We start from the raw sequence: 13,089 nt of genomic DNA on the forward strand, positions 1-13,089 counted from the left end.
TTGCAATGCTCTTTTTTCCACCCCTTTCACATGGAAATTATTATTATTATTTTTAAAGATTGGCACCTGAGCTAAGAACTGTTGCCAATCTTCTTCTTCTTTTTTTTTTTTTCATGCTTTTTCTCCCCAATTGCCCCCAGTACATAGTTGTATATTTTAGTTGTGGGTCCTTCCAGTTGTGGCATGGTGGGACACCGCCTCAACGTGGCCTGATGAGCGGTGTCATGTCAGCACCCAGGATCCCAACCGGGGAAACACTGGGCCACGACAGCGGAGCGAGCTAACTTAACCACTCCGCCATGGGGCTGGCCCCCAACACATGGAAATTATTAACTGAAAGAGTTAATAAGAGCTGATTATTTGAGTGACTATGTATCAAATTTGCTCTGGAAATGAGGTGCCACTCTTCTATATGGATGCCCGCTGTTTAATTTTTAAAAAAGCAATGATTTGCTGCGTCCTGAGTTTCAAAGCCTGGGACATTGTTACACAGATCAAGCCAGCAAGTCTTACAATGATAGCAAGTTCATCTGAGGAGGTCAAAGAATGCCACAGCCATTGTAATTTCTTCTAAATACAGTGCCACTGGATTCCGTTATTTGCATATAAATTTTGAAATTTGTACTTTAAAAATTGACGGGAAAGCATTATGGTTGAGGTTCAATTGTTTTTAAAATTTTTTTCTTGTTTTTTTTGATTGATTAGTCTGTATTTATTGAAAAAGTTAAATACAAATAAATAATATGAAAACACAAGTCCTTATATGACAGCCATGAGGGCGTGCCCCTCAGATCTCCCTCCAAGGGGGAACCTGCTGGGAGTCTAGTAGCTGACTCCTCCAGCTGCTGCACCTATGGGATCTGGCACAGCGTTTACATGGAGGCCATGCTCTCCCCAGAGGACTTTGAGCACAATGAGGTTCTAGAGCTGAGGCATTCCTACCCATCAGGGGCTACTCTGTTGGGTAGACTTTGTTCTTGGGCTCCCCATCAGCCTGGTTGAGGCATTCTCAGAGTGGCACTGCAGTCTGAAACCCTTCCTGTCCAATCCTCCTTCCTCCCCTCTCTCCTCTTATGAGTATCAGGCCCACATCACAGTATGAAAGCTCTCCTTGCTTACTCCTGCTCCCTCTTTCCGGGACCCATCACAGACCTTTCCCTAATAAATCTCATACACTTCTAATTGCTTCTTAGCATTTGCTTCCCAGAGGAGCCAATGATACACCTTCCTTCAGCCTCTCCCTGCCCCCATCCTGACTTCTCAGAAATCAGTAAATAAAGATTTATCTCATTTACTGTAACGGTTGCAGAATATTTCTTTAATGGCCATACCATAATTCATTTGGTTGGTCTCCCCACGGACAAACATATAATTCATTTCCAGTTTTATACTATTAAAGGTAAGGCACGTACATTTTTCTTCATATAGTTGTCAATGTACATCTGCAGTGTAGAATTCTAGAAGTGGAATGTCTTGGTCAAAGATGGGTGCACTTCAAAATCTGAAGATATTATCAAATTGCTCTTCAAACATTAGTATCAGTCTACAGTGCCCATCCGTAGAATGAGAGTTTTTGTTTTCCTGACACGTTCATAGCATTGGTTATTATTGATTGAAAAAATTTGTGCCAATCTGCCAGATAAAGAATGGTATCTTATTATTGTTAATTGAAGCATGGTTTCATATGTCTATTTGTAAACTGATGATTTAGAGCCTACGTCCATTTTTCTTTCAGGTTGTTTCACTTTTCTTTGATGATATGCAAAGTCTCTGTGTATTTTAGGAAAATGCCTTCTGTCTGTTATCTGTATGGCAATTTTTCCCTCAGTTTGAGTTTTATGCTTGGAGTTTGTTTATGGTGTCCTGTGTTGTGGATAAGTTTCACATTTTTACCTTTGACATAAAAAAAAATCTCATTATTACTAAGAATTTTCTAATGTTTTCATAAAATATAAAGAAACAGAAAAAATTTCTCAAAAATCTGCTTATTATGATAAGAATTCAGCATGGAGTCAGGTAATTAACTTATGGTTAGAATTAAATAAAGAATCAACATATGTCTAGATGTATTGAGATAAAGAAAATTTTGGTATTACCCTTTTAGATTCCATGTTAGAGATGGTAGACTAAAATGCTGGCCCTCTGATTTTCATGGCTTCCAATATTTTCACAATAATTTTTAAAAACAGGTCAAATATTTCAATTGGTTCAATTTTGCATTTTCCAATGACCTCTCTCTACTTATATCCCGTTAAAAATAGCTTCCGGTTATTGAAGGAATCCAAATAATGACTTGGAAATCCAAACTCCAGATACTGAATTAGGACGGTCCAAAGAAATGGACAACATGATATACTATTGTCTCATTTTATCTAGGAATTACTGGAGAAAAACACATTAATAGGAAAAATTGAGGATAAAGGTAAGAAGAGAATTCTCACACTGTCCAAAATACTAACATTAAAAAACCCCAACCAAACAAATGACTTTTGCCTTCAAAATTCTGTTACCCCAACATATATAACAGGGAGAGTAGTAGCATTTATTCAATCATGAAGGCCTCAACATTTCCATACATTTACCAATCTTTTCAACAGAGAAAGGAAAAAAGCAAGATGATGAAAATTCTGGAACCCTTACATTCATGTATGCGCGTAACACATGTCAAAATGATCACCTGTGTGTGCACAAGTAATAAAAAAATGCACTTTATTCAGAGGTGGAATTGTTCTTACTGAAGAAATCTCAACTTACCTCCTTGTTCATCCAACATAACCAAAGTCCTGATACCAGCATCTTTACTCTACATTCCAATAATGGTAGCAAAGTTGAAAAAGAGTTAGAGAGAGAAAAGAGAGAAAGAGAAATCAGTAAGGGGACAATTCGCCCTAGAAATGGGAAATGAAGAAGGACCAAAGGAAAAAGAGGGAGGAAATGTGACGAGAGTACGAGGGACTGGGGAGGGGCTCTGAGTAGGGGTTACCTGTGGATTCGCTCTATCAGTGATTCTCAGGGTAGAAAAGGGGGATGCAGTTCAGTCTCCATGGGACAGGGAGGGGAGGAGGCTTGGCGTGGAATTGCAATACACATGCTGAGTAGTATACTGTGATTTTATGTTTGGAAAATAAAAATGCCTGTAGTTTTCATAACACCAACCACAGAAAGCAAATCTCGCAAAATCTTCTAGACTAAATCTTCTCTGGCATGATATATCAGACAGTTTCCATCAGTGAACTGGGGACGGATACCCCACAGGGAAGATATGTTAGACTCTTGGGAAGTGAGATTTTTAGATTTATCAAAAGACATGATTGCTTCACGAAGGTGGAGAAATACAGCTCAGGAGGAAATCCACCCTCCCATTTTCTCTCTATGGAGAGAAGTTCTTTGAGATTTAGGAAAAGGATTGACAGATGAGAAATAAGCGCTCTTTATTCTAATCTAAATCTCAATCTAAAACTCTGCACAATAATATAGTGTGAGAAAATCCTTCACCACAAGCTTTACTGCAATGCTTTGTGCAGAAGTCTCTAGGAGGCACTCCTCATCTTGCCCTTAGGATGGAAATAAACCAAACACCACCTGAACTATTTGGGGGAGGGCAGTGAGAGTTTGTAGATAGGGGAGAAGGAGCAGAGATATTTGCATGGCTCATATATAGGAATCAACATTTCTGGGAATTCTAACTAGTAAGTAAGAATTTCCATTTTACAGGGCAACTGTTAGTAAGTATAAAATGGCATTGCTGACAGTTTGGATTAATTGGTTTTCCAAGGAAAGCTCATGGTGGCCCCTAGAACAAATTCTAAAATAAGACATTGCTCATAGCCTATTTATTTTTCACTGACTTATTTTAAACTAAGAAAGAAAGAGAGAGATGTCAGTGGAGGTCAACAGAGGGGTTTTTCAAAAACAGTATTTTAAGAATTCAATTCCAATTGTGCTTCTAAAAAATAAAATAAAACACTGACAATGATTTCTGTGAGCTTTCGTAAACGCACCATCTCAGAGAATGTGTGCTGTGAACGCTCCCGGATTCAAAGCCTACCTAGCTTTGGAACACGTTTTGATAGACTTTAGCTGCAAAGCCAGGATGTACTTGGGACAGTGATGACCCAGGATGACTTCAGGAGCCATCGATAGCAGATTCTGGAGCCCGACTCTGCCCTCGGAATCTGCTGATTTCATTTCCTAGCTGCGTGAACTTGGGCAAATGTCTTAATTGCTCTGTGCCTTAGTTCTCTCATTTGTAATCTAGCAATAATGTTAGTTAATACCACACTGAGTTGTTACGCAAATTAAACGAATAATATGTGTCACATGCTAGAATGGTGCCTGGCCTATAGTTAGCATTACATAAGTGCTCATAAAATAAATACCTTCAGAAAATGCATTTATATTAGGATATCCAGGCAAACTAAAAATATCATCATTACCGGCTACCACCAGCAGCTTCTAGACCACTACTTCTTAAATTTTAATGTGCATATGAATGCCCTACATAGGAAACATCTTGTTAAAGTGTAGATCCTGATTCAGTAGGACTGGGGTACAGCCTGAGATTTTGCATCTCCAAGAAGCATCTATGCTGCTGATGCTGCTGGTGCAGGAGCACATAATGAGCAGCAAGATTCTAGACCCAGGAAGACATTTCAAAAATCTTCCTCTTAAATGTGTTGTAAATGGACATTCCTCTCCACTAGCCTGTATTTTAACAATTTCTGTGCCTTTTTCTGCAAATTTCAGTCATTGCTTATGAGAAGAATCTGTAAAGAGTAGGTGGCTTATTCAGGCCTATGGGTGTGACGATGCAAGCTCTGGTAAGCACAATGACATCTCAGAGCATTTTCTCCTCTGAGGACTCAACTCAAGGCCATGCACGAGATCCCTGTTCCATTCTGTGGGGGACAATGGGTGGGAAACAGGTTAGCAATCGCAGTGTGTCAGTCCAGCTCTCTCATCTGTTTATACTCTCTGTTATACCCATTTATTTTTTATGGAGCCTGCAAATATAATTCCACATTTGTCCAATTTGATGCTGAGTGTTTCAGCCCTGGGATGCTTCACAGAACTAATGTGAAGGAGCAAGAGTTCACCTCAATTTGGGAGAACAGAAGCAGTGAGCACTGACTGGGGAGTCAGGAGTGCTGGGTTGTGCTCTTAGCTCAGCCAACGGCTGGTCACGAGACCCTGGAAGACTCACCTGATCACCCAGGATGTTTCCCCATATTTAAGATAAGGGTAGAAATGCCAAGTAAGATTGGGTGGTTGGTTCATTCACTCACTGGCTCACTCACTCACCCATTCATTCTTTATTTTCTTCAGTCACTCACTCACCACATGTTTACTGAGCCTCCACTCTGTTCCAGGCACTAAGGGTAGGGGGATGGCTCCTCAACTGTGCTTCATAGAGTGACTGAGAGACAATTTGGTCAGGTGAGCAGTGCTGGGATCTGGCAGTCAGTAGTTCCAAATTCTAGACTTATCCTTGCGGTTCTATTGCTCTAGTCATCTGTTCTGTGTCTCAGCCTTCCCAGCTGTCAGATGGGGGCAGAGACAGCCCTCTTACTTCCAGTGTTTACGAGGATAAAATGAGCTACAGGACATAAAGGCTTCTACAAGTTCCACTCCACAGGAGGCTGTGGTTCAAAAAGAAGCATATCAAGATAAAATTTAATTTGTGTGAAATCTCAATCAGTTCAGAATGTGCTACTGTGTTTGTTTTCTTACATCCTTTTGCTTTTTCGTGGCATTCTCACAGAATAAGGTAAATATTGGAGGTGTTGCTGGTGGAAGGGAAGTTAAGTGCTGTGCCTAAGAATCTACCCTCTGGAATCGGGTAGACTTGGGTTTTAATTTCATCTCTGCCATTCGTAGTTGTGTCTCAAGCAAGTTACCTAACCACGGTGAACTTCAGTTTCCTCCTCGGTAAAATGGAGATCAAAGTGTTGTGAAAGGTGACTATAAGGATTAAATTAGATAATATATGCTTGATGCTAATGGCTCTGAGCACAGTACCTGGCATATAGTAGGTTCTCAATAAATGTTAGAACTTACATTTGGCGCCACTGTTTTGCCGACAGGTTTTATCAAAATAACTGGATTGTTCTTTGGGGGAAATGGAAGTGCAAGGGAGAAGGGCAGGGATGGGGACAACATCTTGGGAGAGGTGGAATATTACTTTCTCTTATTCCTTAATGACTATTAGGCTTTAACAGCTAGGAGTGAGAAGAGGGTGTTCTATTTTTGTCTTATCACAATTCTTGGTTTCTGTTTGAGATTGCTGGGAAAACTGTCTACCTAAAAACAGAATTGGAGATGTAGGGATTTTTTGTTCATTTCTTTCTTTTTTCTTTTTCTTTCTCTATTTTCATTTTTCCTCTCTTGCAGATGAACTAAGACCATGTTTCTAGAACATTTTTTCATCTTTTGTCATTCTGAGATGCTCTCCCCAAAGTCCAACACATCTGAGCTACACTAGGACAGTCCGGGCCCTCTCTTCACTGCCACAGTTCCAAAAGACCCCACATCTGCTATATGAAAAAAAACTGTCTAACTCGAATTTTCCATTTTACCAGAAAGTCTGACACAACACAGACATAGCTTTAGAATGCTCATTCACTTCTCCTGGCCAAAGTGTCTTAAAAAATAAGTTGGAATGAAAAGAAAAGATGCTGAAACATTCATGAAATGTTGGGGAGCCCTCCGTAACCATGCTCCATGAGAGCTCTGTGTGGTGCTTCTGAATCAGCCTGCCCTGAAGCAGTGTGGCTTGAGTTGTCACAGCCCAAGGTGTGAATGTGTAGACTTCATTTCCTGCATTTAGTACTGGCTGACTTAACTTTTTTGCCTGGAAATGAATATTCTCTCCTTGAGGATATATTCATAACTCTCCTACCAGAATTATTCCCTCCTCTGCTCCTAGGCAGGTGTGGCCTTGAATTTAGAGAGCTATTTTCATATATGTCTTCATGCATGGTATCAATTTATATCTTCCCTCCCACCCCCAGAGTTAGGCATTCCCTAAATATTTGTTGTAATGCATCTACCATAAGAGCCAGCTCCCAACTCCAGGCTAGGAACCAAATGCCATACGATTTCTAACCTTTTTACCTGTGTGTAGCATTCAGCTTTTCTGAACTTTCCCCACGACCTCTGTGGAAATAGACATCATCTTTGAAATGCTGAGGATGGCTTCTGTTATAAAGCAAACTCTATGCCTGCCGCTCTTTACACCCTAAAGCCTATGAGGGATGGCACAAAGTCATATATTCCACTGAAAGTGGGATTGTTTGCCTTAGGGAGACTTCACAAGTTTAGTAACCTTTCCTGTCTTTGAGACTAAATTTCAGTAGGAATTCAGCTCCATTCAAATGATATAGTGCTGATGTACTTTGGGATTCCGGGCAAGATCCCAGTATTTCAAAGCTCAGATTTTCCAAATGATTTCTGCCCTTGATGAATATTTAATGCTCATTCTCTTTAAAGAGAATTTCCTTTTTGATTGAAAAGCAGAATATCCTCTAAATAGCCAATGCCCTAGACATAAGGGCTGTTTGACCATAAATATAAAATAACCCAGGAGGAAGGAAGAGCAAATCAATCCACTCTGATAATGCCTTGCTCATCATTTCCTAAGAATGGAAAGTCTAATAGCCTCCTCTCATTTATTAGAGGTAGGAGATAGCTTCCATCTGGTTTGCTCCTTGTTCTAAGATGCAACTTCATGCTTGATTGAGAAACAAAAATGTGTGAATCGAGACTCCTACTTCAAGCAATAGAGCTTTTGAGATTTTTTTCCCCCAGAATAAATGAGAGCAGACACTCCATTTTCAAGACTGGCTGACACTGCCTGCAGTTTAAGAAAACACAAAAAGAAGTGCCCAAAGACTCTGATGGGTGGGGGCCAGTTCACAGTGGTGCATTTTCACTCATTTGCTCTACCACCTTCCACCTTCCTGGCAGCGTTTCCACATTGCATGAGTAGGCAAACTGGTGTTAGGTCTGATAGTTTAGAAATTTGCTTCACATGTGCATACACACAAATGGAGATGAAACATGAGCTTGGAGGCCATGATTGAAGGTCACAGAGACCTACCAAGATAATCATGTCAGCTGATTTCTGGGCTCCCTTCAGGTCAACATCAGAGCTCACATAGGAACATTGCTAAGATTTGTTTCTTTCATTTGTTCTCCTGACAGGTTGAGGGACAACAGGTCTATTCTGAAAGCTTCGCCAGAACTCTTAGATTTAGAATATCTGCCTCTTTCTTGGTCCTTCAGTATTTCTGCATGAGCGGTGTTCCCAGGATAGAGCAACGAAAACATTTCTCTTCCTTTGCAGGGTGAAGCCTGCTCCCCTGTGCTGCCGAGGGCCCCTTGCTGGCCTGCCTTCCTGTGGGGGCCAATTAGTGCTACACGGCAGGCTCAAATTGTCATTTTTTGGGATAACAGATTTTGTTAAGCGCACCTCCCCACCCTTCCCCGGCATCCTGGGGAGATCACAGTTGCCACCTTCTCCCCACTCCTCCTGTGGCAGTTCACATTTAGCCATATTTCATTCCCAGGTGAGAAGCTGAAACTGCAGAAATACAGGGAGATGTCGGCTCCTATAGCATGAGAAGCAGCCATCTTTCCTTTTAGCCTTATCAAATTTATCTTTTTTCCCTTGTGTGTCACGGTATAAGCAATTTACAGTAGCAGGAGGCAGGTAGACTCATTTAATCATTCTGCTTGAGAACGCCCAAGATCTCTAAAAATGATAACCACGGAGGGATTTATACATGGAGAGGCAGTTGCAAAAGCACAGCTAAAACAGCATCTCGCCGAATAAAGACTATTAGGCTTGTTTTATTAGGTTGAGATAAATATAGCCCATTCCATTCTTTTTCCACTTCATCTCTCCCAATGGGGACAAGTTCAATTAATCCATTTATTCCTGGTTGACTGCTGCTCTCCCAAATTGGAATGAGCGAGGCTTATTGCAAATGCCCTTTTGATTCCATTATTGCTATCTGCTCTATTTTACCCATTTAAAAATAGTTTGGGATTTATTAACCATGCCTCGCAAATGGATGTTCAATCCAGAGTCAGGAATATAAAAGAGATGCTACATTGACATTATTAGACTTGATATTTCCCTTTATGAAAGCATTTTCCTATTATTTCATGAATTTTAGTGCCTGACCCTATACCAATTTCTGAAAATGTTATACATATTTTTAAAAGTCATATATGTGGCGAAAGTCAGAATAGAATGTCAAGATTAGATGTGACTTAGAGACATTAAAATAATTACAAATGAAGTTTTTATGTAGATAATTTCTTTGTGTATTAAAAATCGCTCTGATTGGCTTAAAGGGATTCAACTTTTGTAATTTCTTGGGAGTATTTACTTGGAAATATCATTCTCTGCTTCCCAGACTATAAAGATAGCCTGGGCTGGTAGGGAGAGCGAATATTTTGATGGCTACCTGACAACTGAAATATAGCATCTTCCTCTGATGTGGCTTCCTGGCAGGCTACATTAACACAGGAACCAATGGGATCATGGCCTAGGGGAAAGCAGTAGAGTCTAGGCAAAGAATATGTCAGCAAATGGCATTATTTTATCTTAAAATAGGGTCACTCCTTACCTCTTCAACGAGTTGCAGCATACGACGGGTGCTTTCCAGTGACTAAGATAAAAAACATAAATATTATGAGCGCAGGATCCAGAGGTCTTGGAAAATCAGAAATACTTTCTTCACTTGAGAAGCGCAAAGGGTCGCTATCACATATTCTTTTAAGATTGTAACTAAAACATAAAAGTTCTTCCCATTTGCAATCTCTTTGCTATCAGGCTTTCTACATAATAAAATTCCCTAAAGCAATTAAATTAAAGCTGATCTTCATAAAATCAAAACCATATGAAGTTGATCTTGATATCAAAGACAAAGTAATCTGGAAAAGATAATTGTGCGTGTGCAGGATGCATGAAAAATTATGTCAAATACTCAGAGGGCTAATTTGGCCTCTGGACCACGAATTTTGAATTTTAAACACAAACATAATTTTTCATGAATTGAGATGAATCCAACACCAAGTTAAAACTCCTAGAAACACAATCAGAAGTTCTTATCATTATAAATTAAGCTATCGCCTTAGGGTGAAAAATAAATCAAGCATGTCTGAAATAACTAGCTTATAGGAGACAACTATAATAATTGCCTTTTTCCTTAGATAAGAAATATTGAGACGGAAAGTCTGAATTCAGTGCTGCTCCCTCGGGCAGAGTGTTGTCACTTGTTTCTCCGTTTAAAACTACTAGAATCCAACAACCAGTGTGATTTCTCAAAGCTGTGCTTTTAAGTGACAGACTTATTTTGGACGACATTCTTCAGGAACGCGAAAAATGTTAACTCTCCTGGAAGAGCTGTCAGCATGGCAGCTTTTTGCAATAGAATTGTGTAAGCAGTGGTATGCTGGTAAACGTTTAACAAGAAGCCCTCTCGAAAAATATGTGAATATGTATATATTTAAGTTTATTATTTTACCGATATAAAGGATGAATAGCACAACATTTACAAATAATAATAAAATATACAAGACTCATGATTATAAATTCCATATAGCCAACAGATTCTCACGGAAAGCTTTGGGTGACTTGCTGAACTCTTGTGTCACAGCTAAGCATGCATAGAGCAAGTGTAGTCCTGGCATAAACATGGTTGATATTTTCATTTACAATCATGAGTAAGAGGAAAGTGAAACAATGAAGACATATGCTGGAACTTGACTAGTTTGTCAATGATACAAGTGACTGCTGAAGAGAATCCTAGTTTTCAAATACTGGAAGATTTTCTCAATTTTTTGTGTTATTTATAGCATAATGGCTGCAGATGTTCACACTTTTAAATTTAATCTACATTATTAATATTTTTCCCCACTTTTTTGAAACCATAAGGCAAGCCCTGATGTGTAGTGTTTGCAGATTCTTTTGGTGTAAATTATCTCATCCTGTCTGATTTCTAACTACATATATCATGGCGTCACTGGAGGTGAACGTGGGGAGACTTGCAGTAACCCACCATTATACGGTATCCCCACACATGTCAAGAACTTTGAGAGCATGGATAGTAGTAAAATAGAGTAAAATAATTAGGGTTATTTTTTTAATTTTGAGTTTTGAGTATTATTACCTTTGATTTTAATATAATCTATTTAATTGTCAGTTTATATAATTCAGTTTTAATACCAGTTTGCAAAGTTCGGGTAAATTTAACAAAGTGCTGTCAGAATTCAGCCAGCTCCAGCACACCACTGACTGTAAGACACCCAAAGACAATGCTTTTCTTAGAGGATCTTGACTTCTCTAGATTTTTAGAAATTGGAGTTTGGGCTAAGACATTTTTTATGAGTAGGTTTCACAATCAATCCATTCCTATCTGCAGAGGCCTTAGGTGTACAGGAAATCAAAGTCATATTCCCCCTGGTTTTTTTTTAATTGAGACAGAAGAAGCCCTTTTCCCACCTGAACCTGAATAAGACAAACTACCCAGCTCCCCATCTTTTGCTCCCTTCCCATGTCTCCAGCCCTTACCTCATCAGCCAGCTGGTCAGCCCTCCGCTGCATCTCCTCCAGCTCATTGCGCATGTCTGCGTCTTCAGCCATGGTAGCGGTGGGGGGTGGCTGGGTGCCTGGGCTCGGGGGTCAGTGATGGGTTTGGCCACAGAACCTGGGAAGAAGCATATTTGAACATGTGAGAGCTTATATATGTGTGTATGTAGGTGTGTGCAAAAAGGGGAAGATCAAAATGGCCCACATTCTGTCTCGACGACTCAGTCATCTTCTGAGCTGGAAGCCATACTCAAACAGGGTCAACAGAATTATACTGTTTTTACGAAAGGCATCACAAATGCATACTTGCCAACTTCACATGGAGATAGATACTTGTCTACCTATGAAGTACTTTGTAAGACACAAACCACCCAAGAGTTTGGAATGATGGATGGAAGCATATGGTTCTGGGTTAGCATACTTTTAACCTCGCATTTATTTATTTTTATTTTTACACAGCTTTATCGAGGTATAATTGACATAGAATAAACCCTACATAGTTGAAGTGTACAATTTGAGACGTTTTGACATATGTACACACCCAGGAAACCATGACCAAAATTAAGAAAATGAACACGTCAGCTCCCCTCTGTTTCTTCCTGCCCTTTTGTAATTCTATCCACCCACCCGTCCCGTCTCACCCAGCCCTGTGCCAAGACAACCGATTATCTGCTTTCTGCCGCTATAAATTCATTTGCATTTCCTACAATTTTATATAAATGGAATGACACAGTAGGTACTATTTTTTGTCTCACTTCTTTCACTTAGCACAATTATTTTGAGATTCATTCCAGTTGTAGCATGTATTAATAGTTCATTCCTTTTTGCTGTTGAGTAGTATTCCATCGTATTTAGAGGCATTTAGAAGCAAAAGGCAGAAAATCTCTAGTCTCTTTCAATTGTTATCAGAGGTTGCCAAGAGTGGGTGTTGAGCAGCTATGTTTCTAAAGAGGGATGGATCCTTGTCCCTGAAATGTGCCCAGCCTATTTCTTGGCTGTGCTCTTGAAATCCCATATGGTGCAAATTACAGGGAGGCAGACTGAGCTCCCTACAGAGCCAGGCCCCCTCCCTCCCTTCCTCCTTCCCTGTCCTTCCTCCATCTTTCTCCTATCTTTCCTTCCTTCTCAAATATTTATTGAGTACTTTTAATATGCCAGGACAGTGTTAGGACTAAGGATATAGTGATGAATGAGAACAGGCCATTCATTGCTGTCACAGAACTACAGTCTAATTAGGAAGATAGGAGTGAAATAAGGAAATTAGATTATTCAGTGTGAAATTAATTATATTTGAGGATGTACCACGGGTGTCCACGGGTCACAGCAGGCCTCCCTGAGGAAGTCATGTCCCCAGGAATGGCCATCAGAGAGAAGGGGGTAAAGGGCTTGAGGAATGGTTCCAGATGATAAATATTTGACATGATGAGAACGTCTCTGTAAGTAGCACAACTGTAGAAGGCATGGGCTCTTGCCTTGTGGCTAAGATGGCC

At 39.9% G+C, this 13,089-nt stretch overlaps 1 protein-coding gene across 2 annotated transcripts in view; it reads right to left on the reverse strand.

The window, feature by feature from the left end:
• SNAP25 (synaptosome associated protein 25) overlaps positions 1-13,089 on the reverse strand; it is an 81,985-nt gene that overhangs the window by 17,517 nt on the left and 51,379 nt on the right. For both annotated transcript variants that reach the window (XM_014832809.3, XM_014832810.3), the window contains exons 2-4: positions 11,582-11,717; positions 9,636-9,677; positions 2,755-2,803 (exon numbers count right to left, since the gene is read on the reverse strand). In XM_014832809.3, the coding sequence (XP_014688295.1) occupies positions 2,755-2,803; positions 9,636-9,677; positions 11,582-11,653 (163 nt within the window). In that variant the 5' untranslated portion in view covers positions 11,654-11,717. The remainder of the gene's footprint in view (positions 1-2,754; positions 2,804-9,635; positions 9,678-11,581; positions 11,718-13,089) is intronic.

This window comes from Equus asinus, chromosome 15 (assembly GCF_041296235.1).
Source record: "Equus asinus isolate D_3611 breed Donkey chromosome 15, EquAss-T2T_v2, whole genome shotgun sequence".
Taxonomy (NCBI): Eukaryota; Metazoa; Chordata; class Mammalia; order Perissodactyla; family Equidae; genus Equus; species Equus asinus.